This window comes from Artemia franciscana, chromosome 17 (assembly GCF_032884065.1).
Source record: "Artemia franciscana chromosome 17, ASM3288406v1, whole genome shotgun sequence".
Taxonomy (NCBI): Eukaryota; Metazoa; Arthropoda; class Branchiopoda; order Anostraca; family Artemiidae; genus Artemia; species Artemia franciscana.
In genome coordinates, this window is record NC_088879.1 from 21,459,479 (window position 1) to 21,483,393 (window position 23,915).

At 37.2% G+C, this 23,915-nt stretch overlaps 1 protein-coding gene across 3 annotated transcripts in view; it reads left to right on the plus strand.

The window, feature by feature from the left end:
- LOC136037995 (UDP-N-acetylglucosamine transporter-like) overlaps positions 1 to 23,915 on the plus strand; it is a 446,903-nt gene that overhangs the window by 387,219 nt on the left and 35,769 nt on the right. Inside the window, exon 1 of one of the 3 annotated variants that reach the window (XM_065720904.1) lies at positions 10,376 to 10,501. The exons of the other annotated variants lie outside the window; for them this stretch is intronic. Coding sequence (XP_065576976.1) covers positions 10,486 to 10,501 — 16 coding nt within the window. The 5' untranslated portion in view covers positions 10,376 to 10,485. Of the gene's footprint in view, positions 1 to 10,375; positions 10,502 to 23,915 lie in introns of those variants that run through there. 3 annotated transcript variants of the gene reach the window in all.

A 23,915-nucleotide genomic window follows, 5' to 3' on the forward strand; every position in this document is an offset into this window, starting at 1 on the left:
TTTGTCATCATAGTAAATATTTCTGAAATATTTAAAATGATAATTTAAACTTTGTGGCCAAGGAATTTAAATCAGTAGTGAGGAGATTAAAAGCTTTATTAAAAACCAAATGTTGACAGCCTAAAAAAACTGTTTGGTGGCGAATTTAGTCGCATCTTTGACTCGGCTATCCTTTAGCACAATCCAAATTATTTAGGCCTATGAAGGTTTGCCAAATAATTGAGTAGATAAACTTGCTGCATTATTCTTCTGATTTGAATGAAGAAATTGAATTGGGGAAGATACGAAGATCACATTTCCCGGGTGAATGCGATAATTCCATTGGAAATAGTAATAAACTTGTATAACTATAAGTAAAAGAAGTCTTACTTTCCATGATTGTTATCATAAAAAGTACTGTTATCTCTTTGAAGCTGGTATACAGGAATATAGGCATGCATGTTGGGGGAGGGGTGCAGGGGCTTGCCCGGCTCGGATTTGATTTTTATAATATTTCCCGATAAATTCGTATACTTTTTAACTGCTGTTGTATAATCACTATTTTGACGACCCTCTTTTCCTTTGTGAAAGTCTTCACAGTTTCGGTATGCATGCCAGATTGTGCTAGTGAGAGCTCAGAGGAAAAGTTTTTTGTTGATTAAAGGTGAACTTATCCTAATCTTGTTAGAATTTCGTTTGAGCAAGGTTAGACGTTTGAAGTGAATCAAAGAGATAAATCTAATTTTATCGCAAAGTAATTCAAACAACGGAATTCAAACAACCAGCTTCATTTGACTCTATGTTTTGTTGTGACTTTTTCTAAACTTCGGGAAAAAAGGGTTATATTTTTAAGTAGGGTACAGCTAGGAGTGCAGGGGGAATGACTGTTGTTTTAAGAAGAATCTAGCATGTCTATTTGAAATATTTCATTGTTCAGAGTTTTGAAGAAACCAAATGTTTCATAAGAAAGAAACGTGTAATTAACTTAAACTGAAAGGATTTTTCTTTAATGTCACTCAAGTATCTAGAAAAGTATCCTTTAAAGAAGCCAAATTATTTCACTAAAAAAACTAGGGCCATTTTATTTAGAAATGATAAAACAAAAATCCTTTTGCAGGAGATCTAGACCTGAGTTTATTTCAATATATTGATTTAGTTTATCAAAGTTACTCATAGTATATCAAAAACACTGCCTGAATGTTTAACTACAAGTATTTCTTCAAACAATACATTTTTATCCAAGAAAAGATAAGAGTCAAAATAACAAGCCAAAATAAAGCAATGCAATAAGACAGACATAGAACGAGCACAAATTAAACGAATAATCAATTCAAACTTAATATGAGCTTAAATTACAGCAGATTACAGTAGGGCTACAAGCCTCTCAAACCGGGACAATTTGGGTCAAACGTTCCAACACTAAAGTTTCAATTGAATTTTTCATTTTATTTTTTTTCAAATCATGAAATTTAAAAAATGGAAAGCTCTGTTGTTGAATTATTGGGATCTTTTTGTGTTGAAAGTATTTCTCGGGGTGAACCACCAAATTAGTAGTGTTCATTTTGAACTTTTTCCTTATTGTCACACCATCGCCTCGTCTTTCAATGAAATTAAATAAAAAAAACAAGTTTTTTTAACTGGAAGTAAGGAGCCCATTAAAACTTAAAACGAACAGAAATTACCCCGTGTATGAAAGGGGCTGCTCCCTCTTCAACGTCTTGCTCTTTGCACTAAAGTCTGACTCTTTCTCTCAACTCTACTTTTTAAAACAGTAAATCCTTTAGCGTAAAGAGTGAGGTATTAGGAGGAGGTGAACCCCTTATATGCGTAATATTTTCTGTTCGTTTTAAGTTGTAATGCTACTCCATACTTCCAGTTGAAAAAACTTTTTCATATTTATTTTCTCGTTGTTTTTTTAAATAATGCTAGAAAATGCTGCGCCCCCTTTGTGGAAGTCTTCTTCCCTCATGACAAATTCCTCCTTGGAAAATTTCCCCCACATAGCCCCCTCTTCTCAACCCCCCTCCCAACCAAAAAATCCCCCTGAAAACGTCTCGACATTTCCCAATAACCATTAATATATGTAAACACTGGTCAAAATTCACAACTTGCAGCCCCTCCCACGGGGAATATGGGGGAGTAACTCGTCCCCAAAGACATAGTTATAAAGTTTTTCGACTATGCTGAATAAAATGGCTATCTCAGAATTTTCATCCGACTACTTTGGGGAAAAAATGAGCGTGGGAGGGGACCTAGGTGCCCTCCGATTTTTTGGTCACTTAAAAAGGGCACTAAAACTTTTCATATCCGTTCGAATGAGCCCTCTCGCAAAATTCTAGGACCACTTGGTCGATACGATCGCCCCTCTGAAAAAAAAAAACAAATAAACACGCATCCGTGATCTGTCTTCTGGCAAAAAATACAAAATTCCTCATTTTTGTAGATAGGATCATGGAACTTGACAATAGGGTTCTCTGATACGCTGAATCTGATGGTGTGATTTTCATTAAGATTCTATGACTTTTAGGGGGTGTTTCACCCTATTTTCTAAATTAGGGCATATTTTCTCAGGCTCGTAACTTTTGAAGACTAAACTTGATGAAACTTATATATTTAAAATCAGCATTAAAATGCAATTCTTTTGATGTAACTATTTGTATCAAAATTCCGTTTTTTAGAGTTTTGGTTACTATTGAGCCGGGTCGCTCCTTACTACAGTTCGTTACCACGAACTGTTTTTGTCACAAGATTGGCTTGAAATGAATTGAAGCTAATCCACTGACAGTTCAGTTGTTAAATATATTGGATTCACAATAGAGAGGGAAAAAAGAAATATAGGCTATATTCTTTAAAATTTTGCAATCAGATAGCCTGAAGTCATCCTGAGTAGTTCCAATCCATATGACTTTTGTGCGATATAATTAACCTAAAACTTAAAAGGAAGCATTTGAAGCAAATGTCATCAGTAGAATTTAAAACCCTCATTTTAAAAATATATTTGGCTATCCTTATATTTCGAACTTTTTGAAGTTAACAGTATTTAATAAATTTTGTCCCAAGTGAGAGTGAATTAATAGCTGGAACAATTGAAAATTAAATTCCTATTACATTTTCATGGATACGGCTAACGATCGTTTTAAGGGCAAACTTTGCAATCCTCTTAGGCAAGAAAAACAACGGAGCAATAAATAATAAATCGTTCCAGGATTGCAAAAATACATATATGCATAATATATCCTTATATTTTGAAATTTGGCTTCTAGAATAAAAAGTGGAAATCTGCCCTCATTTCATTGCTTTATCTCCTTGGAAATCAGCAACGTCAATGCATCCTATAGACCTTTCCACGCGTTCTACTTTGGCCTTTACTATAACCTTTAAGAAAAAGCATAATTTTTTATGTTAGAAAATTTGAAAAGAATGTTAGGCTACTTGTAATTCAAAAATGGTCCTGTGGTAGCGCAGTGGGTTTGATCTAATGCGGATGCCGAAGTTTAAACCTAGTTGCAGCAACACACTGAGCGGCCGACACAACAACCTTAGTAGTCAAGAAGTGACGTTAACCCAATATGATGCAATTCAATAATGCTATTACTACGACTAACAACTCTACAGTGCCAAGTCGCCTGAGGTCAACACAGCTACGCACGCTCCTCCTCCATCACATTTCAGTAATATGACAGCTATTCTTCTAAAATAACTAGATTTTCTCTCTGAGCATTAAATTGAATTTAAATCCAGTGCCGTTTACACATTAACAAGAGTTTCCTAGCCTTATTACTGAACATTTCATTTTTTTTTATTTTTTTTTTAATGATAGACAAATCGAAAATTTGTGGAAAGGTATAAAAATGTGACCTGGCAGAATTTAGGTGTCACTATATCTGGATTGCCAGTACCATGGATTTATCCATGTTTACGTAAAATTTTTCACCCCTGCCATGGATATTTGAAATACCATGGTTTTACTTTTAAAAATCATGAATCGTTAAAAATTGGGAAATCATGGATTCTGCCAAGAAATTACGAGGTTTGTTTAAGCAGTTTGTTTAACTATTCTTAAGCAGGCTCAAATGGGTTCTAATGGAATCACAGATGGCTCTGTCAGCGCACTGAATAGAAGCAGGTAATTCAAAACTTAAAAATTTAACTGTATCATGTGATTTCTTTCTACTATGCCTAAAAACAATGACAAGAGATTTTTTTCCTGCTATTACACCCACTAAAGTAAATTGAAAACCTTCTGTATAGGAAATCAAAGTTTTATCTAGTAATATCAATTCATGCTTGCTATCATGAAAATCTTGTTGTGGCAAATTCTAGAACTTTTTTTTATTTTTAGTCTTAAGTCTTTCCGTATTTCGACTAACCTGTACTAACTAATGTTTTTTATTGTTATTTGAAGCTCATAATCAATGTGTCCTGATGTAGCTTGGAATTGAAATATTAGCTAGGGTTGTTTTCATCATTTAGATTTTTCTGTCGTTTATTGTTTAACGACTATACAGCGTTGGTTTTTGTAGTTTAGCTCAAATTCTCTAAGATAAACTGAGCATAAAATAGCTTATTGTGCTTCGAGAAATACCAAGTGGATTTCCTGTTTCGATCTAGGGAAAAGAGCTAAACAGCAAAGGGCGAAATTGAACTGAGCTCCGAAACTCAGTTGGTTGTTTCGCGGGAATCAAAAAATTAACAAAAAAGAAAAGTGTCTTACAAGAAAAAAAAAGATAAACTTTGTTTAGCTGCCAAAAGTGAAAAAATACCTTTGGCAGTGAGAAGCGCCTTAGTCAGCCAGTAGCGCCTTAGTCAGCCAGTAGCAAGAAGGTAGAGTCGAACCGTTTTAATGGTCAAGTGGCTATTCTTGATTCACACAAATATGATGCCAAAATAATATATTGGTTTTGCCATTTAAAAATCATGTTTCCTGGTTGAATATGAGCTCACAAAGAAGACAACACCAATTGCAATAAGAAATTCTATGTTTCTAGCGTCTAACAGGACACAGAATCTTGTATCAGTAATGAGGGAAAAAATTGATCGTTCTGTTAATACGAGTGTTTAAACGTCGCAAAGATCTATTTGTTGAAAGGTTGCGACACGAAGGGTTGCAAGCAGCACATTTTGGATCCCCTTGATGGTCCTAATTGTCTTTTAAGTCCTGTGGGGATTTTCAATCATAAATCTTTGAAAACTTTTTATTTGGGGTCTCCAATTACCTTCAAATGACTCATAGAAACTCATAGACCACTTGAAATACCCTTATTGCATGACCTTAATTCTGCCTCTAGAATAGCTGGACGGGTGATAGATTATCAGTCCACAAGTGAAATGAAATCAAATTTAAGCAATTAGTTTAAAAAAAAACTCCGAAAAATGAAGTTTCGGAAAGTTTTTTTTTAATTTATTTCTGTTCACTTTTGATTCCCAAAGTTTCGAGTTTTCCAAAATTACCAATTTCAAAATAATCTTTTGTTCCGAAATAAATTAAAAATCCTGGCGAGAAAAAATAAAATTAACCTGAATATTTTATATATAATGATATTAATTGCTAAAAGTTAACCAGCTCAAGATTTTGTTCCACTCGGGGACGGATTTAAAGCTTTGACACTTTGAGGCCCAAGCGTTCTTGCAAGATTTTCGGGGAAATCCCTAAACTTCGGGAATAGTGAAAGCCGCAGGGCCTAGTGGGCCTATCTGTAAATCCTGGTCTGGTTTCACTACATTTTTTCAATGTTGTAATAAGTACAGAAGAAAACATTTGTAATATGATTCTTTCAAAGAGTTCGTGGTAACGAACTGTAGTAAGGAGCGACCCGGCTCAATAGTAAACGAAACTCTAAATAACGGAATTTTGAAGCTAAAATATAAATCAAAAGAATCGGATTTTCATGCTGATTTTAAATATATAAGTTTCATCAAATTTGGTCTTTGTCATCAAAAGTTACGAGCCTGAGAAAATTTGTCTTATTTTAGAAAATAGGGAAAAACACCCCCTAAAAGTCACAGAATCTTAACGAAAATCACACCATCGCATTCAGCGTATCAGAGAACCCTACAGCAAAATTTTAAAGCTCCTATCTACAAAAATGTGGAATTTCGTATTTTTTGCCAGAAGACAAATCACGGGTGCGTGTTTATTTGTTTGTTTTTTTTCCAGGGGTCATCGTATTGACCAAGTGGTCCTAGAATGTTGCAAGAGGGCTCATTCCAACGGAAATGAAAAGTTCTAGTGACCAAAAAAATTGGAGGGCACCTAGGCCCCCTCCCCCGCTCATCTTTTCTCCAAAGTCAACAGATCAAAATTTTGAGATAGCCATTTTGTTCCGCATAGTCAAAAACCATAATAACTATGTCTTTGGGAATTACTTACTCCCCCACAGTCCCTGGGGGAGGGGCTGCAAGTTACAAACTTCGACCAGTGTTTACATATAATAATGGTTATTGGGAAATGTACAGTCGTTTTCAGGGGATTTTTTTTGGTTTTGGGGGTGGGGTTGAGGGGAGGGGGCTATGTGGGAGGATATTTCCTTGGAGAAATATGTCATGGGGAAAAGAAATTCAATGAAAAGGGCGCAGTTTTCTAAAATTACTATAAAAAAAATGAAAAAACAAACATGAAAAAATTCTTTCAATTGAAAGTAAGGAGTACCATTGAAACTTAAAACGAACAGAGATTATTACGCATATGAGGGGCTCTAAAAATACTTTAGCATAAAGAGCGAGGTATTTAGGAGGAGATAAATACCTCGCTCTTTATGCTAAAGTATTTTTAGTAATTTCAACTATTTATTCTACGGCCTTTCTGATTCAGGGGTCATTCTTAAAGAATCGGCACAAAACTTACGATTTAGTGTAAAGAGCGAGGTATTAACGAGAGTACAAACCCCCTCATATACATAATAAAAATTTAAGAATATAAAAGTTTGTTACGTAAGTTAATTCTTAAGTTACGTATATTTTTTACTAATAAAAAAATTCGTTAAAAATTAAAATTTATAGTTGCCTTTTTGTGTAACCGAAAAATTGCATGGCAACTAGGCCTCCTTCCCCATCCCATATTTCTCAAAATCGTCTGATCAGAACTAAGAGAAAGCCATTTAGCCAAAAAAGGAATTAAAATGTAAATTTCATTTTAATGATTTATGTGTGGAGAGCCAAAATCAAACATGCATTAATTCAAAAACGTTCAGAAATTACATAAAAAAAAACTAGTTTTTCTAACTGAAAGTAAGGAGCGACATTAAAACTTAAAACGAATATGAATTACTCCGTATATGAAATGGGTTGTCCCCTCCGCAATCCTTCGCTCTTTACGCTAAAGTTTGACTCTTTACCACAATTCTGCTTTTTAAGACAATTAAAAGCTTTAGCATAAAGAGCGAAGGATTGCGGAGGGGACAACCCATTTCATATACGGAGTAATTCATGTTCGTTTTAAGTTTTAATGTCGCTCCTTACTTTCAGTTAGAAAAACTAGTTTTTTTATGTAATTTCATAAAGCGCCAACGACAACAACACAGAGCAAATTGAACTGGATTCCGTGATTTTGAAATAAAATATCGTTTATAAGTTTTTTGGTGTTTTTTTTTGGGGGGGGGGGCATCCCTTTGGTTTTTTTCGGGGTAAGCAAACCTTATATGCCCCGGGCGTAAGTTACTAGCATTACTCAGGGCTTGGGGGGGGGGTATGTTGATCCCAAAGTTTTTTTATCTGACCGTTGGACTATTTCAAAAAAATGGCTATCACAAAATTTTGATTAAATGCATTTTTGGAAAAGAGGATGTTTAGGGGTGGGGTCAGTGCCCTCCGTTCACTTTTGACTTTTAAAAGGTAGACGGAACTTTCAATTTCCAATCTAATGAGCCAAGTCTGAAGCTTGTGCAACCATATCTTCCATTAAAACTTATATTCACGGGGCCTAAGTTGCAACCTTTCTCCCTAATTTTGCAAAACTTTTTTTTAATCAAATCGTTAGACTGTTTCAAGCAAATGGCTATTCGAAATTTGTATCAGATGCATTTGGGGAAAAGAGACGGTGGGGGGAGCATATGCCCGCCGATCACTTTTGGTGAATCTTGAAAAGGTAATTAGAACTTTCAACTCTCAATCAAATGAGCCACCTCTGATGTTTATACTACCATCACTTATATAAAATCCTATCTGCTCCTGGGCCATAACTTATCCCCGGGCCCTGGGGGGGGGTTGAGAGTTTCGTTATTTGATTTTTAAACTATTTTGAACAAAACGTCTATCAAAATTTTGATCGGGTGCATTTGGGTAAAAATGGCATTAGACGGGAGGGGGAGGCTAGTTGCCCTCTAATACCTTTTGACTTAAAAGGAGCACTAGAAATTACGATTTGCTGTCGAATGAGTCCCGTCAGAAGTCTATACACCATCTTTTCCTTCAAAACCTTATATGCCCCGGGGCCTAATTTAAATCTCTTTCCCCAGATTTCGGGGATTATGTTGACCCCAAAATTTTTGTAATCTGGTCGTTAGACTAATTCAAACAAAATTTCTATCTCAAAATTTTGATCGGATAAATTTGGGGAAAAGAGACTGTGGGAGGTGGGCATATGCCGGCCGATCACTTTTGATGAATCTCGAAAAGCAGGCTAGAAATTTTAATTTCCAATCAAATGAGCTACCTCTGATGTTTATAGGACCACTCCTTACATTACACCTTATCTGCCCCGGAGCATAACTTAGCCATGGACTTTTGGGGGTTGAGCCGACCCGCGAGTTTCGTTACTTGATTTTTAAACAAATTTGAACAAAACGGCTATCTCAAAATTTTGATCAGATGCATTTGGGTAAAAATGCCATTAGGAGGGGGGAGGGGGACTAGTTGTCCTCCGATCACTTTTGACTAACGATTTACATTCCCCTCTGAAGTTTTTAGCACCATACGTTCCACAAGAACCTCACATACCCCCGAGACATGATTTATAACACTTGTCCCTGGGTTCTAGAGGCTGTGCTATCCCTGGAGTTTTTGTTGTATGTTCTTTAGTCTATTTTGAATAAATGGTTATATAAAAAATTCGATCGGACGCATTTGGAGAAAAAAGGTTGGGAGGGAAAGGGGCTAGTTGCCATCAGAATACTTTTGACTCTTAGAAAGGGAATTGAAACTTTCAGTCACTAATCATTTGAGTCCCCTCTGAGGGAAATGTGATCACTTCTTTCATTAAAATCTCACATTCCCCTAGGACATAAGTTACAACCCTTCCCCCGGGCTTTGGGGGGGGGGGTGAGGGCCATGTTGACCCTGAAATTTCTGTTATCTGATCATTGCACTATTTCAAACAAACTAACAGTAATATTTTTTATAAGATGTATTTTGGGAAAAAGGGTGTGTATGTGTGCGAGAAGGGGGGTAGATGCCCTCCTATCCCTTTTGAATCATAAAGAGTTAACAAGAAGATTTAGTTTACAGTCAAATGAGCCATCTCTGAAGCTTATACAACCACCATTTACATAAAACCTTATATGCCCCTGGGGCATAAAGTAAAACACTTGCCCTCTGGTTCTGGGGGTATGCGCCATCCTTGGAGTTTTCGTTATTTGATATTTCAACTATTTTTAACAATATGAATATCCAAACATTTTTATCAGATGGGTTAGGGGAAAATGAGTGGGGGCGAACTAGTTGCCCTCCAATTTCTTTTTACTCTTTAAAAGTTAACTAGATCTTCAATTTCCAATCGAATGAGTTTTCTCTGAGTTTCTTAGAGCTATATATTCCCCCTGTGCATAACTTACAATTCTGAAACAGGGCCGTGGGGGCTGTGTCATCTCTAGATTTGTTGTTATTTGATCAACTATTTTTACAAAATGGCTATCTCAAAACTTTTATCGGATACATTTGGGGGAAAAGAGCGTGGGAGGGGGGTTAGATAACCTTCTATCATTCACTAGAACTTCCGATTTCCAATCGAACGAGCCCCCTCCGAAGTTTATACGACCAATTCTTCCACATAAAGTGCCTTTGGAATAAAAAACCACTAGAGCCGCTTGGCGTTTACTACAGGCAACATTATAACGTTGCTTCTTATTCTGAAAAAGCTTATGTCAGCTTTGTGTTTCACTCAAACTATCTGTCTTTGCTTCTTCTCCAATTAGCTATGGCCCTTGGCTTTTTCATTACATTCCACCGACTTGATATAAAATTTAAATGAAAATGAAGTGGGTGGACTGTGATGAAAAAGCTAAGATTCATAGCTAATTAGAAAAAAACAAAACAGACAGTCTAAGTGAGAGGTAAAACTGGCATACGCCTTTTGAGAATTATATAAAATGCCCTATAATTGTATAAATACTTTTTGTTTATGCTCACCGTGGATTTTTTCCTTGATTTAGTGGCAACCATGCCAATTATATTTGTTTTGTTTAAAAAAGAAACACATTATTAACTGAGTATTCCAGAAATACTTAGGAATTGCTCATGAACAGAAATTTAGGTCATCTGCTGAAGATTTAGCCTACAATTCTGTTTGGGAAGATGGAAAATAGTCCAGGTAAGTAATTCTGGACTAGGCCTATGTGAAAGAATTGTCGGTAAAATTCTAATCCATTGACTTTTTTATCTTGGAAAGTTGTTGGGCTAGAGAATTGAAACTTTCAGGGATGTGTCTACAGGCTAAAGTATATCCCGGGAATTTATTTTGAGAGAGAGAGAGGATCGGTAAGACTTCTGCTTATTTGTCCCACCAAGTTTCATCCTGACCCCTCCAATCTAAGCGTTTTCCATGATTTTAGGTTCCCCCACCCCAAACTCCCCCATGTCACCAGATCCGGTCGGGATTTAAAATAAGAGCTTTGAGACACAATATCCTTCTAAATATCAAACTTCATTAAGATCTGATTGCCCATTTGTAAGTTACAAATACATCTTTCTAATTTTTTCAAATTAATATAACATAATAACCTTACCCAATTGTAGAAACAAATCATAATTTTGAGTGAGAAGCCCCTTAAAAGTTCAAAGTCTTATCTGTATTACCCCTGTCAAAAGACCTTTAAAGATAAGAGTTTCAAACAGTGGATGCGTTTAAATACCTAAATTCCAGTCTTAACTATACCATAAAAGGTGATAATTGTTTTTCAATGCAGGTGAAGTAATTATGGAATATAGTAGCTTAAAAAACAGTGAAAAGTTGAATTTTTCTAAGGTAAGCAAGGATTTACACTTTTAATAGTAATATAGGATCAAATTTGACCAAAATATAAGCTGCAATGCATAAAAAACTACTCAGAAATGGGTTAGGGTAGGAAAAAGGAAAAAGAGGGAGAAGGAGTAGAGATGTGTACTTTAAAATACCTTCCTGGGATATACTTTAGCCTGTAGACCCATCCTTGAAAGTTTCATTTCCCATGAAAAAGCTTCTTTCCCACCATAAACCTTATGAGCACAAAATTTCCACTAGATAATTCTTCATCAATCTCAAACTTACCAATACTTCCCCAATGTAAAGACTTATCATCTGACTTGTTGATCTGCATATCTATGTCTAAAATGGTGTCTCTAGTTTCTTCAGTAACAAACTGTGCCTTTTTTTCTTTCTTTTTTTTTTATTTTTAGCAATCTTTCCTTTTTCTTGGCAAGTCTTAGCTCAGTCTCTGCTTCTAGTGCATTTTTTCTGGCATGTCTGTCAGAATTATACTTGTGCCTTTTCTATTGTTTTTGCACAGACCCACTTGCATTTTTTGCCTGTGGATATGGTCTGATGCTTTGAGGAGTTGGGGCTGTGGGCAAGTTTGATGTTGACTGCTGTTGACCCGTCATGACAGGAGATGAATCACAAAATACAGCAGGGTGAAGATCACATGTATTAGACAGTTCTGGGGTATTCTGTTCAGCTGGATCTGGGCAATTTGTCAACTCAGCTGGGAGAAAATCAACTTCTATGAACACATTTGGATTTAAAGGTCAAATTCCTGCCTTCTTAAAACCAGCTGTGATGTTTTGAGGATTCAGCTTTTCTAGAAAGGGATACATGCACAGCTTTGCTATTTTGTGTATTGAAGTTCTCTGACAAGGGATTAACTGCATCTAATTGTCAATCAACTTCCTGATTGCATGCTTCAATGGTGCATACACTGGAACATCAAGGGACAGGAGGAAAGGTTAGGAGGTGGATGCTGTTATCTTTGCCCAAGGAAAGTACTTCTACTGAAATATGGCTTTCTTGATTATCAAACAAGAGTAAAACAGGGTCTTTTTTGCTGAGTTTGAAAGGGAGGCTTTGAATAGACAGGGATGGAAGAAGAGCATGCTCTTTTAGAAAGTGTTCCATGGAACAAAGGATATCATCTGTTGTAATACATCCACTGCAATGGGCTAAGCCAATGCATCCTGGCGGTCCATCTTGATACGTGCTCTGGAGCTTTGACTCTTGGAAAAACAAACACTGGTGGAATTGTCTGACCAGTTGCAGATACAAAACAGCATTGTGATGTTTTCCTCTATTTCTGCTGACATGCTCCATGCCACCTGTTTTGCTACCCTTTTAGCAATCACCTTTGGAGCCTGCACAACTGCAAGTACTCCTAAAGATTTCTAAAGAAGGCACCAATTACAACAGTGTTGAGGTCAGCAGCACAAGCCAGACTTATATTTTTGGTTTCAGATAGAAAAACTGGCATTCTGCTTGATAAACTCTCTTCACCAATCCACTCCTCCTTTCTCGTTCAGCTTCAAGCTTGATGTGAATTTGATCTTCAGTGTTATTGTCATTGGTAGGCTAACTTTCTTGTTGCATAGGGAGTCAGCCCATGATTAAGTAGTGTGTAATTTTGGAGGTATGCAACAAGCTCTTTCTCTTGTTTGGAAGTAAAAACGTACTTAATGCTCTCCTAAAATCTGTCATCATCATTATTGCTATGACTACCACCATTCTACTCAAGATCCTGCATTTTTGCCTTTTATTGTTTCAAAGCATGCACAAGGGTACTCTTCTTCAGGGAAAACTCTTCTTTGGCTGCTCAGAATGACATACATTAACGTTTAAGCTTAGCCAAATTATAGAAAAGACAGCACAATCTCAAACACAGGGTCTTAAAGTCAGAACAAAGTATCTAAATAATAGGCAGACTTAATATGGGACAAATTTCATCCAAGACAAAGATTCTTACACTGAGTAATTGTGTATAAATAGGCTAGGCTGTAAGGCAACAGCAAGGGGTAACTTTTTTCTAATTGTAAATGTTGAAAACAAAGTTTGATAGCCAAAATAAATTACTTCAGGTCCTCTGTAACAACAGGAATACTATCAATTTTACCAATGTTTTGCCTCCAGCTACATATAGTTCCATTTTCTAAATTATGAAAAACTTTTGTCAGCACAGGACAAAATTGAACACCACAAAATTGCCTCCTAAAAAGTGTCAAGAGTTGTCCTCTGATGCCATTTTGAAATTTTATTTTTTTGTATATAATGACCTGATATTTACTGACAAAAATTGCCTTGAAAATAGCAGGGGAATATTTTGTCTGATCCTGCTAGCTTATGTCCCTAGAGCTACATTAACTTAGAAAATATTTGACAAAGACTACATGTGTCAGGATTTCGAGCAAACATATAAAAACTTCTATGCCTCTTTTCTTGGTTGTCTCTTTTTTCCAAAATTTAAAACTTGCCCCAAATGTTTGTTAAGTGAAGGGCATCTAGCAATAATTTTTTGAATGAGTTAGCTCAAAAAATTTAGACAAGAAGTTGAATGCATAGAGTTGCCACCAATGTGGTTTTGCCCCTTTCTTCCCTACTTATAGAAATCAGCCATCAATGCCACATCAAACCTCTCATTTATAGGCTGGAGTGAATCATGTCTAGAGGTGCAGTCTGCCCTGTTTACCCTGTTCTGGATCTTCTGGAGTGGTGTTTACAGCGTTTTCAGGGCACCAGCATATAGCAGGCATCCATATTTAGCTCTGGGTCTGCTACAGGACTTGTAAAGTAGGATAATTGAGCTTGATGAAAGGTTTTTGCAGTGAAGAGTAACTCCAAGCTTTCTTTTGCAGAAGATTCTCACCCAATCAAGGTGGTTATTCAAAGAGAGATTGGCAGAGAAGTGAATCCCCAGTAGACAAAGCTCTCTGACACTCTTTACAGTTTCATTGTTGAAAAGGAAACTGAGGTGTTCATGTTGCACCTTTGATTGGGTAATAAGAAGCTCCTTTATTTTCAATGCATTAAAGTTGATCATCTATGCGTCAGACCATTTTTTTTTTATTAAGAACATCTGTTGGGAAAAGGAGGCTTGTTTTGGGATAGCTGAGTGTGTTGTGGTATTGTCAGCAAAGTGATGCAGAGGGCTTCCAAGGTTTGTCTCCCATGTCATTTCTGTAGATAAGGAAGAGTGTAGGTCCCAAGACACGTCCCTTGGGTACCCTTGCTTTCACTGAACATTTGCAGTAAATAAACCCATTAAAAATCTGAAAGAAAGCTCTCAATCACTCTTAAAAACATCCACAAACAACACATGTATGGAGTTTCTTTTGCAGGCCATGGTGCCATACTCTGTCAAAAGCTTTGGCAATATTCAATGACAATAGCCTAATGTCATATCCCCTTGCCAGAAGTTTGATCCACTCCTGATGCTGGGCAGTCTTAATGCTGATCTTAATGCTGATAAAGCTAATAGGTTTTGCAGTAGATTGTAAATTTTCAATAGTACTAACCAGACCCAACATAGCTGACTTTAAGCCAGAGATGCAACTATTAAAAAGTTTCAGATTTGTTGACAAGACCATAAAGTTTAATTCTAAGGCCTACATCTACAACCTATATTGTGCTTGGTAGGATCAAGTTGAATAGAGTCTATTTATGGCTGAAGGATCTATTCTTCTCTGATTAGCTTGAATACTTTATCAACATAGTATGAGACCCTGGACACTGCTATTTCACAGACAAGATTCTATTTTGTTTTCCATTGTGTTAATGTGGTTTGTAAGTATCAAATTCTATTCTGTTGTGGATTCAGTTCAAGAAAACTGGAGTGGGTTATCAGACCTGAGCTGATGAGTGATGATTAGGGAGCTTTGGATTGTTCCTCCTTTTGTTATCAGTCATGTTAGTGCTTGTCCAGAACAGTGCTGTCTAAGAGGAATCAAATTTGACTAGTTATAGATAAGGCTAAAAAAAAACAAAAAAAAACTTTCTGCTTTATCCAAGAAACTAGCTCCAGGAAGATGGTCTCAAGCTGCAACAGAGTCTATTCAATATACTATATCAAAATGGTACCTTCTTGATACCCACTCCAGCTTATTTCTGGTACAATTAAATCACTAAAGACTTTCAATTGTCATAAATACTCAGCCTATGTAAATTAATAAGTCATCTGAATGAAGGATTCAACACATTTTTTAAAGTAGTTTGAACTGCTTGCACAAGAAACTTGAATTATTTGCTAAATGAAATTTCTATATGGTCACCATGCTTATATTATTTTTATAGTTATGTACTTTAGGAAAAAATATGTTTGTTTTTAATAATGCTTTGCTGTCTAAGGTTGCTATGTTGTCTCCTGTCTAGTCACTCAAATAGGCATTAGGGCTGTCAACCATCCATCCTACCTGGGAACATAATTTTCAAGCCTGAGAAAAAGGATTTTCCCAGAATACTTCCCATACCCTTCCCCTGTGAGAGGTTTCCATGAAAATATGCTGTAGAATTGTTTCTTGCTTGCTGAATTGTGAGTAATTTGAGCAACTCATTTTTTTTATAACCTCCTAGACACACTAGCAACAGACAAGGGTGCCCAACAAGAGGGTATGGGGGTATATGCTGTCATCAAAGACTAACTAATTATAAAAAGTGAATAGTTTTTAACATGTGTAGAAATATGATGATTTACTGGCAGAAACAATTTTTCAACCCTTGTCTCCCCCCCCACCCTGGAGAATTTCTACAGGCGTTCTTGATATCAAATATGGATGGTGTAATATTTGACTTTAAGTGCTTGTGAGTTAAACCATATCACATGTACCCTGCACCCACAAAGAAGGTGTACGGTCCCTTCAAATTTCCCTTCAAGGGACATACGTTTCAACTGATCCTTTGTGAGCATCCCTGTCCTTCTATCCACCTCTTATATGAGGATATGCTTACTTTTAAAGTCAGTATTCAAGTATGATCTGAATTATTTTTTAGTTGAACTGCATCATAATGTAGCTATACCAAGTTCTAAAAAAAGACAGTTAATTTTTCAATTAAAGTATGCTAAACATTTTCCCTCTTAAAGGTAAGCTCTAAGTCTTACTAGGCTATAACAATGTAATTGGCTTCATAGTGTAATAATATGAAAAAAACTTCGTTTTCTTAAAGAGTTAAAGAGGCTGCGTCCCAAAGTCGAACCTTAAAACGTACAGGAATTAGAAGAGGCAGTTGGGGGGCTGCCGCCCCCCAAACACCCAGCTTTTAAAGACTCTTTTGTACAGGTTTTTTTTTTGGGGGGGGACTTCATTGTTACTAATTACTAGTTTCGGTGCAATGGGTCTCCTGTCCTCTTGTGTTTAACATTTTTCGAAGTTATTCCATTATTCATTCATTTCAATTTTTTGTTAATTAAAAGAGGGCCTTTCCGAAGCCAAGAGCTGGGGGTTAGCAAAAAAAACAAAAAACCTGTACAAAAGAGTCTTTAAAAGCTGGGGGTTTGGGGGGCGGCAGCCCCCCAACTGCCTCTTCTAATTCCTGTACGTTTTAAGGTTCGACTTTGGGACGCAGCCTCTTTAACTCTTTAAGAAAACGAAGTTTTTTTCATATTATTTCTGTACGTTTTTCTACAATCCATGGTGGATGTAATTTAATAATTCCTGTACTCCTCGTACAGGAATTAGGAGAGGAACTTGGGTGGCTGCCGCCCCCCCCGCTTTTAAATCATTGTATAAAATAGAAAAAAAATAGATAGAATGACCGAAATGTTTCTTTTGCTCATAAGAAGCTAATATTCTGTTATCTCTCAAATGATAAGCTGTCCAGGTGTTATCAAAAATTTTTCTGGAATGGAGCTGGATTTTTATGATGCTTGCAGTCATTCTCGCCGTGCCGAGCTGATTATTTTGATGTACTTGAATGTTGATATTCGTAACTTTTAAGAATTTCAAAAATTAACATAGGACTATTAGACTATTAGGACTATAAGAAGACTATTAGGAGAGGCAAACCCCCCGCTTTTAAAGACTCTTTTGTACAGGTTTAATTTTTTTTCATATTAATTCTGTACGTTTTTCTACAATCCATGGTGGATGTAATTTAATAGATAGATAAGTGTATTTCAAAAGCCTAAGGGCCATATACACACAACAATATAAATAAATAACACACAAGCAAGAACATTAAACAACAGTACAAATTACAAGCACGCACAGAAACAGAATACAGCGCGAAAATATCTAAACTAACGACAAAATAAGTTAATCATAAAAACGTTTCTTCTTACTAAGGATTAACGGACTTTTCCCCTTTATTAATAGTATTTTCACTCTTAACAACCTATTCTAAAAATATTGCCAAGGACCCCCACGCTTAATTAGTCGTCCCATAAATCTTCCGCTTTCCCGATTGAAAGAGAGAGAAAAAAAAGAAGAGAAAAAGAAATTCTTGTGTTTTATATCATATAACGGGAAAGAGAGAACACTTCCAATCTTGATGGGAAAAAGTTGACTCTCAACTAGGATTCAACGGAGGAAATTTAGTGCAATTCTATTCCGGGAACGTGGAGAGAAGAAAGGATTTGCTTAGGAAATTCTCCAGATCTAGGCCTCAAATTATTAAGACTCGCTGTCTTTGTGACTTATAATAATAATTCATATTGTGTCTTATAATAATAATTAATAATAAATTATTCCAGAAAAAAAAAGCCCGTGGGCCATAGGAAAATTACATAATACACAAACAACAAATTCACTACATTAAATTAAAACTATTCAAAGAAAACGCTCCCGATGCACCGCTGCAATCCTGACAAACCTTGCTATCCTTTTGATACTCAGGAAATTTGTATCATTCATTCTATCTACCATCCATATCTCATTCAATTTTTCTTTTCCATACATCTCACGCCTCCAATCATTCAATTCGACACATTCACACACAAAATGTATTAAACTTTCATCCTGAGATCCGCACATAGGACAAGCAATAGATACTACCTTCTCCCCTTTTCTCCCTTGATACTTTCTTTTCTCCCCAATCAAAAATCCATTTCCCCTCCAATCCAAATACGCCTTCAAATCCTCTCTACTTAACCCAACCTTCCAAAATACCTCCTCCCCCCAACTCCTCTTTATCTGTTTATAAAATTTTAACGACCCTGAACGATCCAGGCTTGCCCACCATATCTGTATTTCTTGATTCTTCAATCTCTCTTGTACCTCCCTTATTACTATTTCCTCCATACCCATAATCCCCTTTCCTTCATTCCACCATTCTCCTAATCCACACTTGTCTAAGATGTCCTTAATCTCCGCCGGCCACCCTGTTTTACTATTCTGTCTCAACGCCTCTAAGTATGCTGCCTTTGCTACCGTAAATCTCTGCATACCCAGTATCCTAACCCAATATCTCACCATGGTCACTAGCCTCATAGATCGCAGCGATACTAGCCCTAAATCCCCCTGGATTACCAAATTACTAAACGAATCCCATAGTCCTAACATCCTCTTATAATATCTCATCATAACCACCTCAAGTTTTGGACCTTTCCGATAGCCCCAGATCTCTGCTCCATAATGCATCGCCGGTACTATCTTACTTGTCCAAATCCTCTTATGTACTCTAATATCTCTCACCCGTCTAAGACTACTCCTCGCTATTTCACCGCTAATATACCTCCCCCTTGCATTCGCTAGATCCAGATGCCCACTGAATTTCCCATTACTAGTAAACTTTACCCCAAGATAAACAAATTCATTATTCACTGGTATAGTTTCACCTTTAAAGGAAAAATTCACATCTTCACTTTCCATGGCTTTACGACCAAATACCATCACCACTGACTTCGATGTGTTCAGGATTAACTTCTTCTCTTCCAAATAAACCTCCGTAATCTCTAATAATTGTTGCAGTTTCTCCTTTGTTTCAGCCAGTAATACGATGTCGTCAGCAAATAGTAGTAAGCACAGTTTAAGCAAATCTATCGATAACATTGGTGCATTATTCTTAGCGAAAAATTCATTGGCATCATTTAAATAGAGGCTAAACAATTTTGGTGACAGCACACATCCCTGCTTTAGTCCCAATAAAGATTGCACCGGAGTTGAGCACTTTCCCGCGACTTTCACTACTAACTTCACGTATTTATACATTTCGCACAGCAACAATACGAAATAGTGAGGTAGTCCTAAAGATAACAGGTTTAACATTAACAGGTTCCTATCGACATTATCATATGCTCCTTTCAGGTCTAAAAACGCTGCATATAACCTCCCCCCTTTTCCTTTCCTATACTTCTCTACCATAATTCTCAAAGTAAAAATATGATCTACTGCACTATGATTTTTTCTAAACCCTACCTGAAAAGGGGATAGCAGTTCCTTTACCTCCAACCACTTCCCTAATCTTGAGTCTATAACCTTGCAGAAAATCTTACTCATCACATTTCCTAAACTAATTATTCTATAATTACTATGATCCTGTCTGTTACCTTTTTTGAAAATTGGTATTCCTACTGACACATTCCACTGGTCAGGCCATTTCCTATTTTCAGTCACAAAACTGAAAACTGCTGCTAAAACTGGTACTAGAACTGTTTTCCCCATTTTCCAAATCTTTGCTGGTATTCCATCCACCCCCGGCGCCGAAGATCCCTTCATTCCTTTTAGGCTTGCACAAACTTCCTCTACCTTAATCGGTTCTAATAGACTATAATCCTCTTGTCTTAAGGGGAAACCATTCTGCTCTCGTAGCTCCTCTACTAAACTCCCTATACCGTCTTCATATTGCTCCCTTTTGCTAGTGTCCTGCTCCAGGTATGTTTTCCACGACTCAGCTGGAGGTATGAGTTTGTCGTTGGCCTTGAATTCCCGCCTTACTTCACTCCAAAACTGTTTTGGGTCTTTTGACAAGTATTCCTCGCTGATCTTTATAGCCCTAATCTCTTCTACTTGTTTTTTTCTCATTTTTAATAACCTCTTGTAGATTTTTCTCTCTGTTCGGTACTCCGATAAGTGTTTATTCATTTCCTGGTCATTTAGTGCTCCTTTCACTTTCCTGAGAAGTTGAATAAGGTTTACTTTCAGCCTCCGACAATCCTCATCAAAGAATTCGTTTGTATTTCTCACCCTCTCCTTGTTATTTGATATCCCACTGCATTTCTGGTATACTTCCTCTGATATTTCTTGCACGGCTTCTTCTAACTTCCCTTCTCCCAGTATATATATGCATTCCTCCGCCCTTTTCTGCATCTGTTCACTTTCCAACAAATTTTTCAAACGGTTTTCCTCCATACAATCTACCCTAATCTGCTGCTTCATTACCTTCCTACCCTTATCTTCCCTCTTCCCCTTATTCCTCCAACTATATCTCTCACCCTCTATCTCATACATCCATTTCTTCGCCTGTCCTGCCTTCATGACTACCTCTATTGGCTGGTGGTCTGATCCTACAACATCCATAACATAAAAATCCAAACAATTTTCCCATAACCTCCTATCAACCATAATATAATCAATCACGCTAGGCTTCCCCGAACCAAAGCACGTAAAATCTCCCCTTTCATGATCTTTACCCACCCTTCCATTCAAAATTATCAACCGACCCTCACTACAAAAATTTATCAACCTATGGCCCCACCTATTTTTCCTCCTAGTTTCATCTTTGCTTGTCCTACCTTTCGGACATCCGTTTCTTCCATACCATTCAACCATACTCTCCATACCTGATAAGCAAGGGTTGCCAAGATCCACCTGTATGTCTTCAACCTCCGTACTCGTACCCGTGTAGGCGTTGAAATCACCTAGTAATACAAAAAAATGGTCACTAAACAGCTCAACATAATTAACATACTCCTCAATTAATATGTCCCATGTATACTCATTCATATAAGAACTATTTTCAGGGGGTATATATACACAGCCTATAACATACCTCTTATCCCACATGGACATTTGTAACCACACAATATTTTCTGACGCACTCAATAGCCTATGGATGCTATCAAATATATCATCCCGGATCAATATCGCTATCCCCCCATAATGTCGACCATTACTCGATTTATTTCTCACTCTTTCAAAAACATTGTACCCTCAACACTTAATGGGTTTTTCCCATCACTCCATGTCTCTACTAGTCCAACTATATCTTTCTTTTCATTATCAATACACGCTTCCTTCAACAGATTACTTAGTTTTGTCGCTGAAAACCCTTGAATATTCCAATGCACCATGCGTACTACCCTTTCACTAGAATTTTCACTATGGCCCCCCCGTTTCCTATTCATCACCAGCAGTTACTATAGACCCTTGACTCGGCTGTTCTCTTGACACGCTTTCACCATCACTTGCCCTCACCTCAAGACCACTGCCATCCATTGGTGCTTCCTGGTTGAGCACTCCCACTAATCGTGACTTTCTGATAGGTTGATTTTGATCGTCACTTGGACTTATTATCCTAGCATGGTCGCGTTTGGCCCGTGGTTCAGGCCTCCCGGGCATCTTCAAAGCAACCGTATTTTTCGGTGTAATAAATGTCGTTGTGGTTCGAATATCCGTGTTTGGATCGTCCAATTCATTTTCATTGGCTGAAAAATATCCTTGCAAGCTACCTGTAGATTCTGCCCTGCTACGCGTTGGAGTCTCATGGTCAAGGGACTGACGGCTCTGACTTGAAGCCTTCCCAAAGCTATCGGGACCATATCTCTAACACTCGGACCACTTACTTCAATTATTTTCTCATTCTCAAAATCATACGTCAAAATCTTGTCCTGTAAAATTAGCCTTACCCCCCTTAATTTAGCAGGCATATTTTTTGACCTAGCCTCCGCTAGCAGTGGTTTTAACTTATCTCGAGCCATACGCTCTCTTTCCGTGTAGTCAGGGGATATATACAACTTATGACGGCTAAATAGCCCAGAGGATCTCAACACCAAATCTCTCAGAGGCTTGCTAATAAATTTAATGACAACCGGGGGCACGCCATTATTTTTAGAGCGAAGGCGGAAAATATCCTTTATGTCTCGCCTCTCTAGATCCAAATTCGGGACAATTTCATTTAAGCATGACAAAATATCTGACGCTAGACTGGGTCCTCGATGTTTAGGGTCAAAATTGTATATAATCAAATTCATGTTCTTCAATTCTTTTTCAAGAAAATCTATCTTGGACTGGGTTTTCCGCAAATCTTTATTAACAGTCGAGCAGCTTAATGCCAGTCCCGCTATCTCCGATTTAATTGCTCTGTTGGTTTCCTCTACCTTGCAAGAAAATTCCGAAAAAATCGTCTTTAGGCCTTCAATTCCCTCCGCCAAAACCTCTATTTTATTTACTGAGGCTCTTAGACTTTGCATCTCCTTTATCAGTTGTTTTATACCTTCATCGCTCATCTTATACCTTCAATCTTATACCTTAGATCTTATTTATTTAGATCTTTATTTCAATCTTATACCATCTTATACCTTCAATCTTACCTTCGATATGCCTTTCGTATTTACCCTCGTACCGGCCTTCGAGCTTTTCTCAAAAATTTTGTCTTTAGTGGCCAACAAAAACCAGATCAATCCAACTATATCCAAAGGCAATCGTTGCGCAATGAACTAATTATCCAAAAAGTTGAAAACTGGCCAAACAATAAAACTAGTTTAGATCTATATAGGTCAAAGACTGGATCTTTGAGCTATATACTAACTCCTCGTACAGGAATTAGGAGAGGAACCCACCCCCGCTTTTAAATCATTGTATAAAATAGAAAAAAAAATAGATAGAATGACCGAAATGTTTCTTTTGCTCATAAGAAGCTAATATTCTGTTATCTCTCAAATGATAAGCTGTCCAGGTGTTATCAAAATTTTTTTGATGTTGTGAAAAAAAATCGCCCGTAAAGGACTTGAACCCTTGACCAGAGGATTAAAAGTCTCACGCTCTACCAACTGAGCTAATAACTTTCATGTGTGTAAATATAACTTCTCAATAGCTTTTAAAAATTTCAAATTAACATGGGCTCTTATGGAGAGAAATCCGTTAATTTAAATAGCTAATGGGTGGTTTCTGGAAAACAGGGAAGGAGTTATCGGATCAAGCTGAAATTTCGCGGATAAGCTCCTGGGCCGTAGGGGACCTTAACTTGTGAATTTCAGCCCGATCGGACAACGTTAAAAGGGGTGGGGGGTTGGAGGGTCGAAACTTTCGGGGGGTTAAGATTTTCCTACGAAACTTTCATGGGCACTTACTCGGAGAATTCCGCATCGAATGAGTCTTCGTACACCCAGATCCGATGTCGGATGTGACCTGTAGGCGTGGCGAAAAAAAAAGTAAATGAATTTTAAGTGGCTATGCGTGGTTTCTGGAAAACAGGGAAGGAGTTATCGGATCAAGCTGAAATTTCGCGGATAAGCTCCTGGGCCCTAGGGGACCTTAACTTGTGAATTTCAGCCCGATCGGACAACGTTAAAGGGGGCTTGGGTTGACAGGTCGAAACTTTCGGCCAGATTTTCCCCATGAAGAAAAAGTTGAAGGGGGATGAAATTTTGCAGGTTTCTTAGTTGGAGCTCGGGCTACGAAATGCATCCTCCCCATCCGTCTGCGACCACTGGAACCGAAGATCGCTTAACATTGTCGTGTGTCGCCTCTTTATAGAGGCACGAGTGTGCCTCCTTGAAACTTTTGTAAAGCTAAACGTAATTACAACATTTTGCTGTGAATATATAAAATTTTGAATCATTTTTTCTTGTTTTCAGAGTTTTATAAGTATGTCAGTTTAGTGGTCTTAACAGTTC